Raw genomic sequence first — 19346 nt, 5'->3', positions numbered from 1 at the left:
TTGTGCTTAGGGAAATTAGTTCCGCATTTTGAGTATAATTGAAAACCACTTAAAATTCTGCACCTAAGTTACCTCGGTAAAACCTCAATATCTATCTAGTTAACCGTTGGATCAACCTGAAATTTTAATATATAGTTTATAACAAATAGTGAATTATTGTGACCATTCAGATTTGAAATCGGAGTTACAGATTTATAGATATTAATTTCGTATCTTCTCAGAGATCTCAATATTGCTTAAATTTCTATTTTTTGATATCTATATTAAATTTCGGTGTTAATATTATATGCTGTTGTTTTAAATCTGTAAATAAGAAATTTGTTAAAAACTATTTGAGGAACACTTTGGCTAAGGAAAGACTTGGTACTTAAGTTGTCCATTGTGACGCACCTCTCTTTCCTGGAAGTCTACTCGACAAGTTTTTAACTTAAATCCTATTGAACAGATTTTGGACTGTTAAATTATTGTGTAATATATCTTGTTGGACTATATTCAGTTTGTATGATTTCTGAAATAATTGGATTTTATTAGATTTGAATTTATGCATCTGAACATGATTGTGAATTATAATAATGTGATTTATGTGGAAAGTATGTGAATGTATGTGATATAGTCAATTTGTATGACTTTTGGGATTGATGGACGTGATGCATATTGGTGTATGCATTCTGATTTGGTGTTCGATGCATATTGGTGTATGCATGATGCATATTGGTGTATGCATGATGCATATTGGTGTATGCATTCTGATTTGGTGTTTGATGCATATTGGTGTATGCATTGATGCATATTGGTGTATGCATTCTGATTTGGTGTTTGATATATATTGATGCATGCAATGTGGTTTAGTGTGTAACTCATATTTGTTTATGTAATTTGATCTGGTATAGTGAGCATAGTATGGTTTGATATCGAGGTATGTTTATTGTATTGAATTGTTAGCTCACCCTTACATGTGTGTGCATTTGAATGCGATGATCGTATAATGCGTGATATTATACGGGAGCAGATGAAGGAATGTCGTCTGAAGCAATACCAATGAAGAAAGAGATCGAAGATAAGTTAGAAGGATTCAAGTTATACTTAGGAGTTTATAGTTGACATGAACATAAAAGTAAAATCAATTTTCAAATCATAAATTATAGTCAAGATTTTCCTGCTTTCTTGGTTTTTTAAATCGAGAAGAGAAAGTCTTCCGGAAACAAATAAAGTGAAGAACGGTAAACAAAAAAATCATTATTCTACCTAACCTATTTAATTAGAACATCTCTTCCTAATCAATTAATTACACAGCATTAATTTCATTCAACGAAGTAATAAATAACAATTAAAAATCACTTTCACCTAAATAAAAAACCAAGAAGCAAAATCCAAAAACATTGGGGCATTCCGAGAATCGAACTCGGGACCTCTCGCACCCAAAGCGAGAATCATACCACTAGACCAAATGCCCTGCTATATTAATTTCTCAATTAAAATTTTAATATCGAAAATATATGTACCTTTTTAAGAAATTGCAAAGTGAAGTTTGTTTTGAAAGTGGGGGCAGGAATAGATTAATACAAGGTATCACCATAATTGGAGTAGGAGGGTAGATCTCAATAACCACACCACCTACACTTGTACACAACCCATCATGGAACCTTTATGCAAATCTTCAAAGTTTGTCACATTTACTCACATCTCAATGCTTCTTCATTCATGTAAATAAAATATACAAAATCAACACTTTCCCCCACCAAAATATTTAAAGAGATTTACATCCACTTATCTATCTTGGTGCATATGCAATCAATAATCACCTTGGGGTTGAATTGCAAAAGATGCTTCCTTGGTTTGGTCCATCATACATTGACACAAATGAAACGTCATCCATCCTTGTAACTCAAGAAATTATGTGTTACTGTTTCAGAAAAGTTGGTTTCAAGAAGCAAGCCAGCTGGATGTTGAATCATAAGGTGCTGGCAGCTGCAACTTTGAAGCCATGGGTCCCCACAATTACAAAGTGCCTTTCTAATCAAATACACATCACAATGTCATAAGATTTTCTGGTTTCTCGGGAGACCTATTTTAATAACCAGTAACCAGTTAATGCAGTTGTTTAGGACTTAATTACAGACCTTATTTGGTATTTATGATTTGAGGACCAATAAAAACACTTTCTGTCATTAAAAATATTATTTTTATTTGATATTTTTTTATCAAGAAATATCAGAGTGGAATATTAAAAGGATGGTGGTGGATAATTTAAAATTATTGGTAACAGATTGGAAAGTGCTTTGGAGGACTTTGAAGCAAAAGGGCCAATGAATTCTTGCTGGTAGGCTCATGCTGTGCAGCTTTCTCTTACATCAAGTGAATGTCCATGTGCCAAAGTGCGTCGGCTAAATTTGTTAATGATGTTAACAACAATTAGAGAAATGGTGCATAAGGTTTTGGTAACAAACAAAAATCACAGTTATTAGTAAACAGTTGAGTGTACAATCATGTCACGTACATGTTAGACTTAAATGTTTTTCTTAGTTTTTACGCATTTATATTTACAGTTGAAGACAGTGTTGGAACATTAAAATATACGAGAGAAAAGTGTGGTTAGGTGCTTAACATTTGATCAAAATGATTGTCAGTGACATTATAATTGTTTGGAAGTTTGCTTTAGTCTCCGCAATTTTCTGCTTGCTTCTTACCTTTTTTTCCTTGTTTCCTCTTCAATCTTCATTCTTCTGTTCTTCTCCTTGGTGACAAACCAAGACTAATAACACACGCGCAGAGATCATAGCTTGTGTTGGTGAGGTGAGAAGATAAAGAAATAATGGCATTTGCAGGAACAACCCAGAAGTGTATGGCTTGTGACAAAACTGTTTATCTGGTTGACAAGTTGACTGCAGATAACCGAGTGTTCCACAAAGCCTGCTTCAGATGCCACCACTGCAAAGGAACCCTCAAGGTCTCTCTCTCTGCCCCTCTTGACAATTTTCGTTGATTATATAGTGCATGTTTGTTTTCAAAGCAACACAAAAACAACTTATAGTTGCTTTCCAGATCCTTGTTAGTTGATGATCATCAACGTGCTATCAAACATACAGAGTCTAGTTCAGGCTTCTGGTTTTGGATCTGATGTAAATGTAAATGTGCTGGAATGCAAAGTGGCATCAATCTTAGCCTTTCCTTTAACTAAGCACTTTCCTATCAGGAATATTGTATTTCTTTGCCTCAAAACTTGCCAGGATTGCATGATATTATTGTTTTAGAAGACTGACAAATAATATAGGGACCTTTGCTCTTTAGGTGTATTAAGGCCTGATAGCACATTGCAGTTTTCATAAAAGGAAGTTTGTTAGCTCTCAACATCCAATCTCTTCGTGATTTCGGTTGCCACACTAACAAATTAGTGTATCTGCAGCTTAGCAACTACAACTCTTTTGAGGGAGTTCTTTACTGCAGGCCACACTTTGATCAACTGTTCAAAAGAACTGGGAGCCTTGACAAAAGCTTTGAAGGTAACAAGGGATCACGAATCTAATTATTTAATGTCACACTGTGCTTTTCTTCTTAGTTACTCAAACCCCACTTCCTTTTGCTTAACCAGGGACACCAAAAATTGCCAAGCCAGAGAAAAATTTGGAGGAGGTAATAAATCTTAAGTCTAGGTACTTACAATGCACAATAGAAATCAGTTTTTCAGCATTTGTGTAACTTGTTATATGTTTTAATTAGAAACCTGGAGCAGCCAAAGTCTCGAGTATGTTTGGTGGAACAAGGGATAAATGTGCTGGTTGTCAGAAAACAGTGTATCCCACTGAGAAGGTAACACTCAACTATAATGTTTGTCAGCTAACACAAGTTATAAGGCCGCCAAAGCATCTATCGTTGGCACACAATTCACCTTCCTCTTCTAATATAAAATCTTGATGTTGAGTAATGAGTTCAGAACTACTTGTTCTGCTTATGGAATCAATATTTTGATGATGTAGGTTACTGTGAATGGAACACCTTACCATAAGAGCTGTTTCAAATGTTGCCATGGAGGGTGTGTTATCAGTCCTTCAAATTACATAGCACACGAGGGAAAACTCTACTGCAAACACCATCATATCCAATTGATCAAGGAGAAGGGAAATTTAAGTCAACTCGAAGGTGACCATGAGAAGGGTGAAAATAATGGGAAAACCAACGGTGAAGAAGTTGCTGCGGAGGCATGATGAAAGATTCTTGAATCCCAGGACTTTTGTTTTTTCAAGTTCCATATTTGTGCACCATATGTTTCTGCGTCTCTCATCTTTTATCATTACTTGCAGTCCGGGAAGCTCATTACCCGTGACAAATATGGTATTCAATTTTCGTTAGTTGAAGTGTGCGAATCTTTATCATATGTTTTTGGTTGTTGTGAGCGTTTGATTCAGAATGTGATTCAGAAGTACATGTTACTGCACTTCTTGAAACTCTCATGCACTTCCAATTGATATTGATATTATATACACAAGTTACAATACCCAAATTTGGTTTTCTACTATCCATCTACACAGCTTCCTGCCCAATTATTGCACAGAAATGCAACCAACTTCCATTCCCTCTCAAAGGAACAATGAAGAATTCTCCCTCTGAATCCAAGTATGATGATATATGACGGTTGCGAAATAAAATCTTATTTGCGGACTTTTAAGCATTCTCATGAAAAGCCACATTCTTTCAATATAACTGAAACCAAAGAAATGGAAAACAACCAAATGAGTTTCAGTAGTTTAGATAAAAGGTAAGGGGTAATAGGACAAGAGAATAAACCTACATATTTTCTGACTGCATATTAGAGTGTTCTGCTTATATCATTATTTCAGTCTTCATCAAGTAAAATATATTTTAGACATTGCAGTTTAAACTTGCGGGATATCAGCTAAAGAAGCAGAAGTCCTGATATTATTGTAGATATGAAATATTTGAGCAAATAAAACGTAATGCAATAATCTCAGGATTTGTTTAAACTGATGAGGAAAGATGAAATGGAGAAGAACAGAATCAATAGGAATTTGTTGTCAACATTGGGATAAATATGATGTAATGAAATGAAACATTGTGATATCCATAATATTGATATCCCATCCTATTCAATACACTATGTCATAAAGTTTAGGTGTACAGAGTGCAAGAGGGAAAATCAATTAGCAGGAGCTTTTACAGTATCGACAATGAAACCATTATGTACAATAGGTTTCATGTGTACAACCAAATTATCGGAAAGGAATCCAAATCCAAAAGTACCATCCTGGTACTGCCAAATCCTTCCCTCTACACTTTTTGGATTTCCGGTTGGAACACCTAAATCATAATTTGATCTAATGTGAAGAATTCTATTTACCACATTTTCTGATATCCGAACCTCTTGAATCCCATTCATCACTTCATCATCTAACAAAAGGAACTGCTCAAGTATTTCATTGACTGGTTGAAGTGGTCTAACATGAACACGACCAGCGTACAATGATTCTTCTTCAGGAGGAAAGGGAGATTCCAAAAATGTAGCATTTGATACCCAGAAAAATGGGGCATATTTTGGATGATCTCCAATCCGACGACAAGAGATGCCTCCAATATCATCATATCCAACCAAATAAAATGCCAGACTCCTGTCGTTACAAATTCCCTGCAACAACCACAACAAAAGATTAGATGAACCATCATCAACTATATCAAAATCTCTACTCTCATTCACTCTTCATAATCATCATATATCTAAAAAAACCGAAAATTTTAGAGTATATACACGGGTCACTCAACATGCAAGCAACATAGACAAACGACAGCTATTTTATATTCAAATGAACTCAATAGTAGACGCACAAGATCATCCAGTCCAAATCCACACTTGTCAACATTGTCTAATTAAGAGACCACAAAGATCAAATTGACCCATCTCAACATCTAGTTACTTCTCAATTTCCACTACAACAATCAAGTTTCTAAATTGAAGTTGTGTTTTCACCGCAATCCTTGACATTGCGGACAAACGTGGCCATATTTGCGGTCGCAGAGAGCCCCAAAACCGTTGAAATTGCAATTCCGACATCTTGATCATGGCTATTTCGACTATTCATTTCATCATTCAACAGATTGATTATCATGACTCAAAAAACCATCACATCAAATCGTGTACTTTAATCCTAAAACAAGCAAATAATATCAATCATCAAATGACATGAATAATACCAGACTACTGACAATCATGAGAGTAAATAATCACCTTCCAGAGGCCCTGTAAGGGTCTCTCCGGCGTGGGCGAGCAATTCACAATCTTGACAAAATGCTGAGATTCCCACTTCCGTCTGGCGAGCCTCTCCTTCTCCCTGCGGCGCTGTCTCCGGGATCGATCCCCACCGGGACTCCGCCGATTAGCGAAATGCTGGTAAATCTCCGCCTTCAGTTTCTCCGGCGGCGATCCGCTCTCTACAACCTCATCTCCGCAATCATCACTGATAAAACTCTTAAACTGCTTCTCCTCCACTACAAAGTGTGTCTTTCCCATGAAACTAACATCCACAGCAATCAATTCACTCTGAATCCCACGTTCCCCATCGGGCTTTCCATCAGGATCGAGAAAAGTGACGACGTCCCCCTCCTCCGAGAGACTCATCCAGAGAAAAGGCGTTTTGGTGACTCCATAGGCAAGCGATTCGGAAGGGGAAACCCTAGAAGCCGAGATAAACGAAGGACCCCATTCGAAGAAAAGCAACAAAGGGTTCAATCCGCTTCGGCGCCAGAAACCAAGGAAATTCTCCCAGTGGTGGAGGGTATTGTAGAGGTGCCTGTAGGAAATTGTGCCCTTGGCGTTGCCCCATTGCGTGATGCGAGTCTTGGAACCCCACCTGCGCTGGCACATACTGAACCACAGCTTAGAGTCACGGCCGCAGAGAGAACCCAATTGCTTGGAGGTGCAGGCCAGGGTGGCGATTTCCGATGGGGCGAGGAAGGAGAGGATGCACACCTGAATGTCCTCCGGAAAATCGGTGAAAGAGTTTTCTTGATTCGCCATTTTCTTGTTTTTCTTCAGAGTAAATAAAATCGAGTTATAAGAGAAGAGTGACGTGGTGGAGAGATATATAAGCTATGGAGTTTGGTAGATTCTTTACCGCTATGGAATCATTCCTTCCACCTCCATGTGTGTTTGGTTAGGGAAACCTCGTGCGTATCGGTGAAACGACAACCACAAGCGTCACGCCTCTAATAACATGCCTGCGTTTCATCCTCTCTTTGTTTTTCTTTTTCTTTCTTTTTAATATTTTAGTTTACATAATTTTGAACATATCGGGATCAAAACAAATTAATAAATATGGACAATACTTTTACGGTATTTTTTTCAAATATTTTAATATTATTTACGTATTATTATATAATTAATTAAAATTATTTCATAATTAATAATAATAATCATAAATATTAATACAAACAAATCAATTTATAAATAATTAAAAATATTATTAAAAAATATTATCAAAATATTATTATCCAATAAATATATGTCAAAATTAAAACTTGTAATGTTTCTACGTATAAGCATCAAGGATTTTAAACAATAGGGAAGATAGGTTATGAAATTCTGAAAATTTTATAATTTTAAAAAAAGAAATTGAAGTTTGACAAGTTTTTGAAAGAATTAAGTCCTGTTAATTTAAAACAATCTTGCCAGGTTTGATTTGAATTTTATAAAAATAAAAAATTTATGTTATATAATAATAGAATGATACATTTAATACAACACACAAAAGTAAAATATTATAAAAAGGTAAAATTTTATATTTAAAAATAAAATAAAAATAAGAATAGATAGTATTAAATAAATTTAAAAAATTTATTATCATTTCTCGTTTTATTAACTTAAGAGAAATGATATTTCCACATATAAAGTTTTTATATTTATTTTACATTATCATTTCTTATCTTTCATTCTCTTCTTTAAATACACTTTCTTCTAATATTATTTTATTCTTATAATATATATCAAAAATAAATATAAATATATGGCATTCTACCATTATTCTTATCATAATTAAATTTAAATATATGTAATTATTTTTATCGTGTTATCATATTTCAACTTATTTAATTTTAAATTTTCTTAAAAAATTACATTAATTTTATAACTTTAGTAAATTGCTCTACATTGATGAAAAAAACCCTAAAAGTTAAAAACATTACAAAAAGTAAATAAGTAATTCAAAATTCAATTCTTTGACTTTGAAATTTGCTAATTGTTGAAAAGAAGTTGTGTACAAGTTAACTACTAATAGTTATATGACTAGTCAACAACACTAGTTACATTGAATTTACTTTTCCTTTCTTCTGAACATTAGATTCGTCCAAATTCCAAAACAAGAAATAATATTCATCACTCCATATCATACAGTTAGTTGCATTAATCAACACAGTACCATGAATTGAATTCTGTTGTGTCGAAGCTCATGTATTGCAGTGTGAGGCCAAAGACAAAGAAGAGAGAGACAATGTGAAATGTGAAATGTGAATGAATTCTCAAACATCTCTTACAACAACATCTCTCTCCAATGACCCAGAAGCAGAACCCTTCCTCCTCAACCTTCCTCCATCAAAAGCCTTCACCACCAACCCTTTCACCCTCTCAACACTGGGGTACCCTTTCTTATTCAAAAACTCTGAATAACATTCCAAAAACTCTGCATATGCAGGCACCACAAGCCTCACTGTAGCCTCTCTCATCTGCTCCCTCAAATCAACATCAGGTATACTATACACCCCTCTGGCATGTCTATCACATACCTCGTTCAAACCCTTGAAGAAAGTCTCAACCTTTTCACTCACCACTCTTCCCACACTCCCCTTCCCTTCCTCCCTCACATCCTCACCATCCAAAACCTTCACCAAAGTCCCCCATGCTTGCTTCTGATACAAGTAAGCGCATTCCTCCGCCACAGCCTTGTATTCCTCCTTCATACGCTTCTCTCCCAACACCTCCCCAAGCTGCGTGTTCTTTGTTCTCATGTATATGTACCAATAGGTGTTCATCGTGAACACATGCACCAACACCTTGTCCCTACAACACGCTCTCTTTGACTCTACGTTCCTCTGAAGCGCCTCCATCACGTTGGAAATCGCATGCTTCAACAAACCCTCGTCCGTTAACGTCTCCTTGCCACTTGTTTCAATACTACTACTACCATCTTTGCCTCTCCACGTTTGTTGTGTTCGGAGAACCTTGATCATGGATGTTTTGTAATTGGCCGCGGTTAGGTATTTGAGGTAGTTGATGGCGTAACGTACGAGCTTCGGAACGGAACCGTCTTGCGGAGGGGGGAGACCGTCGATGTTGCCTTCTATTTGGAGTCCGAATTCCCAGAAGACTTTGCTCGAGGCGTCGATGATGAGCTTCTCCAACTCACGGAACCGCGTGCATATGTCTGCGCCAGGTTCTCCTTCGAAGATTTGTGATATATGGGGTTTGAGTTTTTCTAGGGATTCAAACATGTCCAATAGTTTGAAGAGCTTCTGGGGCTCTTTGCTGCTTCGTGCCACGCCTTCTCCGAAGCGGAAGAACACGGCCATGATCTTGTCGGAGATTTTGATGAAGCATTCTGGCCAAACTAGACCCTCCATGAAATCGCCCAGGACACTCTCGCAGAGTTTCTTTTCTGAAAACAGCACCTTCTTCACTGCGACTTCGAAGTGTTGAATCCAAAGGGTTATGGCTGTTTCTAAGGTTTCCCACTCCATTTCGTCGATTCCTTCTGGGGTGTACGTTCGAAGGTAATCGGGATTTAGCTTCATCAGTGCCTTCGCAGCTCTTCTGTATCTCGCCTGTTCAATCACGTTGAACAAAAAACTTAACATACAACTTTATTTTGTACAATTTCGAGGAAGACAACAAGAAAAGAATAATTTTTAACACGCTCAATTCAAGAACACGGTCATTAATATTATTGTGATGAGACGAAGGTTGAAAACGTACCTTGAGGTATATATCAATGCAAATGTCCATGCAATCATTGGCAGCAAGGGTGGTTGAAATTCTTCTGAGGGCTTCAACCTCCGTCTCCGACCCCAGTTCCCTTTCTTCGCCACCATGCTGGTGCACCAAATCCTTCATGTTCCGGTGCTTCATCCTCAACAGCAGTTCCTCAAACTCATCCTGCACATGGAGCAACGCCTGATCCAACAACCCCTCAAACCTCATCTCATCCACCTCCCTTTCATACAGCACCTTCAGCGTCACCAACGCATCCTTCAGCCTCACGTCCCTGTCCTGATCCGCAGCCTTCGTCCTGCTCACAAACTCCACCACCTCCTGCAGCCTCTGAACCACCGTCTCCACCTCGTCGCATATGTTCTCTATCCCTTCCTTCACTTCTTCCACGCACCCCACGTATTCCACCAGCTTCTCCAACCTCCTATGCTGCGACTTCTCCGACGACAGCTCGGCCGAGAAGGTGACGAGCTTACCCTGAAGAGCCTCCGTGCGCTTGAACGTGTTGAGGAGTTCCACCGCCGGGGAAACCGCTCTGGTGATCCTGGCGTCGAGGGCTTTTCTGGACATGGTTAGGGACTGCAGAGGGAGGATTCTTCTGGAGGCGGTTGAGAGAGATTGCTGGTAGAGAGAAAACCTTTTCTCGGTTTCTTTGATGTCGTGCTGTGCCTCCGATGAGGCTTGGAGGAGGGTTTTGAGGTCGGAGCGTGCCGAGTGGAGTTTGAGAAGTGTTGGGTCCTTGGATGCCATTGTTGCGGGGCATTGGTTGGAGGGTGAAGATGGATGAGTGAATGAATATATGAAGAAGAGTTGGAGGCAGAAGAAGACGAGGTCGACAGGGAAGGCATGAATCGATGCGAACAAGGAGACATATGGCGTTAGATTGTGAGAAACAAAGAACACGACAACTGGGTACCTTAGAATATGCAAAGCCGGTGCCCCTGTTCCCTCTTTGCATCAAACACTATATCACTTTATTTTGTAGGATATGCTGATGATACTCATAATTAATTATTAATTATTAATTATTAATATTATTATTATTCTCCCCACTGTCATTGATGCTTCTAATGGACCTCATCCTCTCTAATACTATCACTAACTTTTCATTTTCCTCCCATTTTGTTCTTTCTACTTTTTAACCTTTTCACCATTTATTTTTCTTCTTCCAGTATTCTTGGTGTCTTTTTTCGGGCTTTCATTACAATGTATAACTTTTCTTGACTTTAATTATTAGAGCTTCTTTCTATTGTAAATCTTAAATGATCGTTATAAATTATCATACTTATAAGTTGATTTTATTAGAGCTTTTTGGTAGTGTTACACTTGATTTTATCGAAGAAGAGTATTAGAAAAAACAAACACTTTCTCATACATACATACATACTATATATATATATATATATATATATATATATATATATATATATATATATATATATATATATATATATATATATATAAATTCAAATTTATTGAAATGGTCAATTTCATCCTGAGAGTAGAGCGTTCTCAATTTAATATCTGGAAGTAGAAAACTATAAAAGCAATCTTAAATTAAAACCAAAAAATCTTAATCTGGTCCTATTATTAAAATTCATATGACAAATTTAACATTTATGATATTGATACATTATTTATTAATTAGTCGACGTGGTGTTTGTGAATATCACATGATAATTTAGTCAAATAAATCAAAGTAAACGTATTTTTATACTTTTTGTTTTCAATTTAATTACTTATTCCCGCATAATATTTTGCTGGTACTATTTAAATTAAGTACTACATTTGACATTAATTATTAGCGAAAAAAAGAAGACATGAAACATCTTACCTCGTTTCTGTTTCTTATTTTTCACATTTTCTACATTCATTTCTCATACATTTAGTTCTACTTTCTTTTCATTTCAAATTCGTTATTTTCTACATTCATTTCTCATACATTTAGTCCCAAAGAATGTTAAATCTTAACTTCTAGTTTCAATTTTTTATATTATGGTTACTTTGACTAAATATTTTAAAAAACGAATGAGATTATATTATATACAAAATGCGTATATTTTGTTTAACAAAAAGTTAAACTTTAACCATATTTTAAAATTGTATGTTATGTGTATAACTAAAAAATTAAACATTATGTATTTGATGACATAGTTATTGAATCACTTTTTTAAATAATAACATAGAGTAATTATTAACTGAATCCAAAACATCACTAATAAGATTCTACAAGATTTTAAATGAAATTTTATATCTAACTGGAATTCTTAACTTTATATATTATTAATTGTGCTTTAAAAGCTACCTCTTATATATTTGATATTGTGAATATTTAAATTTTAAATGATAAACTTAGTATGAATCACGTAAAAGTTAACATCAACCATAAAGTATGTGAAAGGATTAAATTATATATAAAAAATAAATAAAAGGTGATATATTTATTAATGATTTATATGCATTTGAAAATTGGAAGTAAAACAACATTACTGCAAAACATTGATTTTCCTCTCGAATATATAATATTAATAAATCAACGTTAGATACATATAATTTTGTAAATATATTGATATCATATTCTATATGGATTGTCTTTCTAATTAATATAGTATCTGCTTTCTACAATTTAACTTTTTATTGAGTTGAGTATTTAAATTCAAGTAGTTTCACCTCTTAAGAGTGTTTTATCTTAATTTTTCCTTTATCACTTGCTTGTCTATTATTTTACTCTTTAACCAAAATGACAAATGCACTTGCAACCAAAATCTTACAGTGTGATATTCATACAATTTGATTTTTCATTAACAAACTAATCACTTTGAAACTTACTATTGTCTTGTACGCAAAACAAAAAAAAGACAAAAGTTAGTATATTTTACCTTGTTTATTCCATCAAGCCGTGCACATGACTTTTTTATAACAAATTTTAGAAGAAATTGTTCAAGTTCAAGTTAAAATTAATTTATATGATCTAATTGTTGTATTATTTCTTATGATTATTACTGAAAATGATAATTTAACACACAATTTTTTTTAATTAAGGTGATATTACTCTTTTTTAATTTTTATTATTTTTTTAAGAAAAAAAGTTAGTTTGACACGACTTAAAAAAACATTCATTTGACACGATTTTTAATAATATAATAATATAATTATGATTTTGAATTAAAAAAATAATATAATTATAATCAAAATATTATTATTTATTCGTCTCATATGAATATATTTATCGTTTTTCTGTGTCAAAGTACCGTTACTTTTTTAAATGAAAAATGATACTCTGACACACATAATTTTTTAAGTCAATTTGACACTACCCTTCCTTGTTTTTTATTTTCTTTTTTTCGAAAAACTACACAAATTTACTCTTTTAATACCATTTTACCCTTGTTAGATGTGTCAAATGAATGTGAATATGTGTCATGCTACCCTTGTTCTTTTTAAATATAAAAATTTGTTTACCTTTTTTTTAGTAATAATAGGATAACACACATTTACATTCATTTGACACACATTACAACTATAAAATAGTTATAAAAGAGTGAACTTAAATTTGTAATTTTTCAAAAAATAAAAAGATAAAAAATAAAAAATGATAATGTCAGATTAATGTAATATATATATATATATATATATATATATATATATATATATATATATATATATATATATATGTGTGTGTGTGTATGTGTCAAATATCATTTTTATGTTTTTTTATGACCATTTTATTTTGAAAAATGATATTTTGACACATAAATTTGTACATTCATCTGGCATTATCATTTCTTATTTTTTACTGTCTTCTTTCTTAAAAAATACAAAAATATTTAAATTTTTATTACCATTTTATCCTTATACTATGTATCAAATGAATGTAAAAAAATGGCATGGTATCATTACTCTTTTATTTTTGTTTTTGTAAGGTGTGTCAATAAATGTAAATGTGTCATTATTCTTTGTTTAATGATGGATGTGCCAGCGGATTGTAATGCCACCAAACTGTATCAGAACAAGGCTAAGCCAAAGTTTGGAAGAATTGAAAACAATTCTGCTTTGAACTTTTGGAAGCATGCATATGTACTAGCATGACTACTATATAGTAACAGTTATATATATGATCTCTTGAAACCTTCAAATTTTATTTTATTGCCAGATTAAACTTTCTAAACTTTAGCACTTGGATCTATTATGCATATATGGCTGGCAATACTAGGATCATCATCATCATAAATTTTTCTTTCTGAATGTTGTTCATTATAAGTACGATTGCATTTTTTAAGTGTTTTTTATGTGTTTCAACATAAAATTAATAAGTTTATGATATATATATCAATGTTAGAGTTCAAATTACATGATTAAAATAACAATTATGAAGTCATTAAGGAAACCTTTCAAAGTTAAAAAGTCAAAAGATAATATAATTAAAATTATTTTTGTAATGCATAACACATTTCATTATTATCTTTATGATTTTCATGGTCTTTATGCTATTCATTATCTTCATGGTTTTCAAGCTGCAGACAATACTAAAATATATATTGTCAAATTTTACCCACATATTATACATTTTGATAAGTTTATTAAGGCAAATTTAACATGTTTTAATAGGAACAAAATATGAAAGTTTAGTGATTAAGGCCTTAATGATTAAAGCCCGAATTAAACTTCCAAGATCAAAAATATTTATAAATGAATTCCCACATGGTCCATGGTGAGAATACACTGACACAAAATTGACTTCCCAATGTAGTAAAGCATATGAAAAATAATAGTTTCACAAAACCTTCATTCACTATTTTCTTGTTATCGATTAAAGCATTGAACATTGATATGTCCTAATTTATTTTGTTTTATCATTGATATGTCCTTATCGATTAAAGCCTTTGTGTAGTTTTAATGGAGAGGGCTTAATATACCTCAATTTTTTTTAGCATATTCTTAGTTAGCCCCTACATTCTTTACCTGTATTTTTTTAAAAAAATAATTGAGAAAAATAATAATCGATTCGAGGTTAAGAGTAGTTTATATGAAATAATTTTTTTTACATAAAATATTTTATACTATGTATTTATCTAGGTTAAGTATGAAGAGCTTTATTAAAAAGAATCAACAAAAACACAAACTTCACTAGATCTCATCCATATGTAATGAAAAATATCACTTTGTAAGAATCTCTTCAAGAATATTTTCGAGATTTAAAAACTGATAGGAATATAATAATTCAAAATAATATTAAAAAAATAACACCTTTTCTTTCATTGTCACAGTGGGTGGGAATATCCATAACAAATGGTTAGAGAACACTTGCCTACAGATGTATGCAGTTCTCAGAATTGACAGCGATGTAGTTTCAGAGCCTTGTTTTTCATAATTTCTCGATCCTTCTACCCATTTACTTGGTGATTATTTCATAATCCTGTTTACCTTTTGGAGGTTAAAGTTTGCATTAACATGCATGTTCGAGGAAAAACATTTCGCTTTCGCTATCTTTTCTGCTGACACTTGTCTTTTTAGACATCTTCTGTTTGACGAGCCTGTGCATGTGTGCCATGTCTGCATTCGTAGAGATCTGCATTACCGTTAAGTTTTCTGATTAAGCTACACATTAATTAAACACACTTGAATGGCACGGCATTAATTACTTGTCGTATGACTAATTAGGTCATGTTTTCTTTGTTCCTCTCGTGATCTGATGCACTTCTTTTAACGTAAAACTAAGCAGCCTCACGCATCACTTTTGAAGGTGAGAGAATGAGATTGCTCCTTCTTCATCACTTGCAAGCTTATTTAAAACGTGTCTCTTCCTCGGTGCTTCAAAAACCTTTCTTGTCTGTTCATGGAACATGAAAATGGTGTGCAAGTGCATGTTTCTTTACTTTCCCTTAAACCCCTGGCATTAAATTTTCCTTTTTTCCAGATTTTCTCCCTCAGGTCTGATGAAGATCACCTTAAAAACCGAGGCAGTAACGTCTCCGTCTCACCACCTTGTTTTTATCATCTTCTTCAACTCTCTTTATTACATCCCAATTAATACCATGAAATAAAGACAGTTTCATTCGGCAAAACTGACAGAAAAAACGGTGCAATTTCCCCATTCTATGTTCTTTTGTTCGTGTGAAAGTGTGCCCCGGATTTCTATACCTCTTTTAAGAATAATAATGTAAAAAACAGCTAACGAAGAAATAAAAGCAGTTTTTTATTTTCTGCGAAACAACTTACAATGAAGAAATAAAAGCAGTTTTTTATTTTCTGCGAAACAACTTACAATAGTACTGACTTATTTATTTTTTCTGATGTTCTCCTCTCCAGAAGGACTTCTTAGAGAGGGATTCATCGAAACATAAACATAACTTATTAGTAAATAATACTAATCAAGCACTTACCAGTTCTTGATGACATTATACTAAAGAAACATAGAAACTGTGTTCGATCATCTCCCTAATACTTATGTGCATACATATACATATAAATATATGTATGATAGCAGAAAAGAAAGGTAATCATGATACTAGAGAGACTCCAGTAGAACAGTATGTGCATTCATTGCGATATTGATTTCAACTTTTTCAAGCGGTGCAACTTGGCTTAGGAGCTTCCCTGGCACGAGTGTGGAACCTCCATGTGAAGAGGTAGTCCCTGGATTCACAGGCCAACTTCATAACGTCACAGAAGGCGTTAACACTGCACTTCTTCAGCTCACTTTCCCATTCTATCCTCACCCAGCAAGAGAATCCGTTTGCAGAAGTTGGAAAGTTTGAGTCGCAAAGATGCAGTGCTACATCCCCACTGATCCTCTTGCATGGCAGATTTCCGGCACCAACGTTCACCATAGACTCGAGCCAAGGACACAGTGGCTGACCCACCATCTCCTTGTATGCAGAATTTGCCATCCTCACCCTGTGCTTTGAGTCTGATATGACAACCGGCAAGGCCTCAGATTCAACCTCTTTTTCCACCTGACGAGACCCTTTTGGGGTTCGAGGCACAGATGGCAGAGCTGTGTCTTCACCGATGCACACAACAGTTATGGAAGAGCCAATGGGGCGAACTGGCAGAGGCTGTATAACATTGTTGGAAACTGGCTTCTGCAGCTGTTGCAAGAGATCTCTCTCCTCAGGAACACTCAGTTTGGTGTTCAAATCTATCACCCCTCCCCCACAGGGCTTCATTGTTGTTGTTATGGAGTCCAGTTTGGGTGCAGGACCTCCAGGAGAACAAGGAAGAAGAGGAAGTGTCACCAGACTAGGACTGATGACGGTGTTTGTTTGCATGTTGCGATTGAGCACTCCAACTGCATGTCCATGGTTTGGATGTCCATGGTTGGGATATCCATGGTTGGGATATCCATGGTTGGGATGTCCATGGCTGGGATGTCCATGGCTGGGAAGTCCATGGCTGGGAAGTCCATGGCTGGGATGTCCATGGCTGGGATGTCCATGGCTGGGATGTCCATGGCTGGGAAGTCCATGGCTGGGATGTCCATGGCTGGGATGTCCATGGCTGGGATGTCCATGGCTGGGATGTCCATGGCTGGGATGTCCATGGCTGGGATGTCCATGGCTGGGATGTCCATGGCTGGGATGTGCATGGCTGGGATGGGGAAGAGGGAGTGGTGAAGGAGCAAAACCCTGTAAGGAAAGGTTCTTTGCTGGGGAGGTCACATGATAAGGGGGACAAAATCCAAAGAAATGTGTTCTGGGTCTCTTGAGGGAGGAAGGGAGTGTGAAAGGAGTTCTACCTCTCTTTCTGGTTCTGGTAGGCCTGGCTTGCAACTGGGGCCATAAGTTCCTAAGGTAAGGAGATTGCTTGGGGAGAGAGGAAGAGCCCTCGGTCATGGAGTTGGGAGTTTCAGGCTTGGGAGCTATAGGTCTGTACCTAGACATGATCTCAGCAGTTTTTGCTGGGTTGGGGTAAGGATTCAAGGTCTTGATCATGGTTTCGGCTTGAGAAAAAAGTGCAGAAGGAGAGAGGAGAGAGGATGCTTCTATAGAGCTAGTGTGGGGAGCATTGTGAAGAAGAGAGGGGGAAATGGGGAGGGTTATAAAGGAAGTGAGGAGGGTTAGGGTGTGGGGAGGTGAAGGGGAGAGAGTGAAAAGAGTGTTTGGTGGCACTGAGGTATTGATAAGAAGCCAATAAGAGGTAGGCAACATGAAGGGAGAAGGAAGGAGAAAATGACACTTGTAACTGTGGTGTGGGTACGTGTTGGGTGTCTCAAGAAGGAAGAGATGTGGGGATTGGACTGTGAAAGTGGGACCATGCATGGTGATTCTATTGGTAATAAGGGTATTGGATAAGCATGCAGCATTGTGCACAGTGTAGTGTAGTGCTGTGAATAGGGTAATTTTTTTTGAAAGGTAAGAGATGCTCTCATTTATGAAGAGGGAGGCTCAATTTGTGAGACCAATGAGGTAAATTTTGGTCTTATTTACGAAAAGGGTCTGTGATGATAACGCGTGTGGTTTAGAGTGCCATGCATGAAAACACCTATTAGGATTGGTTTGGTCCCTCTGTCTTTTTCCCTACTTTCATCAAACACTTCCCCTTTGCAGTCGGTTACATTTGTTGTTTCTACACATGTCTCTTCCACCTTTTCCCATTACATGCAATCAATGACATTCACTCTCATTGGAGAGCCTCTATTGGCCAAGCCAACTCATCACTCTTATGAAATCAATCTCAAGAAATGACAGTAAATATATATATATATATATATCTATTTTTCACTCTTTTCAACTCTCATCTACCACCACTCACACATCAATTATTTCTTTCTACCCTTATTATTAGTACCCCGCGTGACACAACAAAAAAAACGTTACAACTACTTTTCTGCTACATAGTCTATATATATACTTACTGTCTTTCACTCTTCAACTTTGAGTTTCCATAGGTTTATCATGCTGCATTTCGGCCACGTCGCAACCCGACATCCTCTTACTCGGTCATTCTCAACGTTCCTTTTAATCTAACCTTTCCTCGAATGAGTTAAAGAATTCAGAACAATGAATTTCTCATAAAATTGTTTCAACGTGTCGTTAAAGAATCTAGAACCAGAAATTTCTCATAAATCTCTTCCTAACGCGTGTCCTTAAATTTACCGAATTTACTAGAATCAGAAATCTCTCATAAAACGGCGTTCAAGAATTTAGAACCAGAAATTCTCCATAAAACTGTTTCAACGTGTCGTTACAGAATCCAGAACAAAAAATTCCTAGTAAAACTGTCTCAAGTTGTCGTTTGTTAAGGTACAATAGAGTGTTGTTCTCTAGTTTACAAGGTTTACCCCCTTTAAATAAATATAGTATAATGTATCTTTGAAGTGCAGACCCATAAGTTCTAAAGTTATTGAGGAAGAAGATTA

At 35.4% G+C, this 19346-nt stretch overlaps 4 protein-coding genes and 1 non-coding gene across 6 annotated transcripts; 1 reads left to right on the top strand and 4 right to left on the bottom strand.

The window, feature by feature from the left end:
- Window positions 1-1381: 1381 nt before the first annotated feature.
- Window positions 1382-1453, bottom strand: TRNAP-UGG (transfer RNA proline (anticodon UGG)). The gene has a single exon. It is a non-coding gene; the product is annotated as a tRNA-Pro (tRNA).
- Window positions 1454-2573: 1120 nt separating this feature from the next.
- LOC124837611 (LIM domain-containing protein WLIM1-like) lies at window positions 2574-4432 on the top strand. Its single transcript, XM_047313025.2, has 5 exons — window positions 2574-2947; window positions 3404-3500; window positions 3590-3630; window positions 3718-3807; window positions 3975-4432. The coding sequence occupies exons 1-5, from the start codon at window positions 2813-2815 to the stop codon at window positions 4200-4202; spliced, it is 591 nt and encodes a 196-aa protein (XP_047168981.1). The 5' UTR covers window positions 2574-2812; the 3' UTR covers window positions 4203-4432.
- Window positions 4433-5053: 621 nt separating this feature from the next.
- Window positions 5054-7260, bottom strand: LOC124837610 (F-box protein At3g12350). 2 transcript variants are annotated; one of them, XM_088098448.1, is made up of 3 exons: window positions 7122-7260; window positions 6236-7036; window positions 5054-5638 (listed from the first exon to the last, which is right to left on the bottom strand). In XM_088098448.1, the coding sequence occupies exons 2-3, from the start codon at window positions 7022-7024 to the stop codon at window positions 5153-5155; spliced, it is 1275 nt and encodes a 424-aa protein (XP_087954574.1). In that variant the 5' UTR covers window positions 7025-7036; window positions 7122-7260; the 3' UTR covers window positions 5054-5152. The 2 variants fall into 2 exon arrangements, with proteins under 2 accessions (XP_087954574.1, XP_047168980.2); XM_047313024.2 differs by having other exon boundaries at window positions 6236-7206.
- A 1260-nt stretch (window positions 7261-8520) lies between these two features.
- Window positions 8521-10807, bottom strand: LOC124837614 (exocyst complex component EXO70I-like). The gene is made up of 2 exons (XM_047313027.2): window positions 9971-10807; window positions 8521-9819 (listed from the first exon to the last, which is right to left on the bottom strand). Exons 1-2 carry the CDS (start codon window positions 10733-10735, stop codon window positions 8521-8523), a joined length of 2064 nt encoding a protein of 687 aa, XP_047168983.2. The 5' UTR covers window positions 10736-10807.
- A 5399-nt stretch (window positions 10808-16206) lies between these two features.
- LOC124837609 (uncharacterized) lies at window positions 16207-18008 on the bottom strand. Its single transcript, XM_047313023.2, has one exon. The coding sequence runs from the start codon at window positions 17917-17919 to the stop codon at window positions 16552-16554; it is 1368 nt and encodes a 455-aa protein (XP_047168979.2). The 5' UTR covers window positions 17920-18008; the 3' UTR covers window positions 16207-16551.
- Between the last annotated feature and the right edge of the window lie 1338 nt (window positions 18009-19346).

This window comes from Vigna umbellata, chromosome 9 (genome assembly GCF_029865625.1).
Source record: "Vigna umbellata cultivar VRB3 chromosome 9, Vumbellata_1.0, whole genome shotgun sequence".
NCBI lineage: Eukaryota > Viridiplantae > Streptophyta > Magnoliopsida > Fabales > Fabaceae > Vigna > Vigna umbellata.
The sequence above is the reverse complement of the archived record's forward strand: the minus strand, read 5'-3'. Positions and strand labels throughout refer to the sequence as shown.

Excerpts from the sequence above, each read along its gene's own strand:
- LOC124837611 (XM_047313025.2), top strand. The coding sequence starts at position 2,813 with ATGGCATTTGCAGGAACAACCCAGAAGTGTATGGCTTGTGACAAAACT. Across the intron at positions 2,948-3,403 it reads ACTGCAAAGGAACCCTCAAG|CTTAGCAACTACAACTCTTT; the intron begins GTCTCTCTCTCT and ends GTGTATCTGCAG. Across the intron at positions 3,501-3,589 it reads CCTTGACAAAAGCTTTGAAG|GGACACCAAAAATTGCCAAG; the intron begins GTAACAAGGGAT and ends TTGCTTAACCAG.
- LOC124837610 (XM_088098448.1), bottom strand. The coding sequence starts at position 7,024 with ATGGCGAATCAAGAAAACTCTTTCACCGATTTTCCGGAGGACATTCAG. Across the intron at positions 5,639-6,235 it reads CCTTACAGGGCCTCTGGAAG|GGAATTTGTAACGACAGGAG; the intron begins GTGATTATTTAC and ends TGGTTGTTGCAG.
- LOC124837614 (XM_047313027.2), bottom strand. The coding sequence starts at position 10,735 with ATGGCATCCAAGGACCCAACACTTCTCAAACTCCACTCGGCACGCTCC. Across the intron at positions 9,820-9,970 it reads GCATTGATATATACCTCAAG|GCGAGATACAGAAGAGCTGC; the intron begins GTACGTTTTCAA and ends GTGATTGAACAG.
- LOC124837609 (XM_047313023.2), bottom strand. The coding sequence starts at position 17,919 with ATGATCAAGACCTTGAATCCTTACCCCAACCCAGCAAAAACTGCTGAG.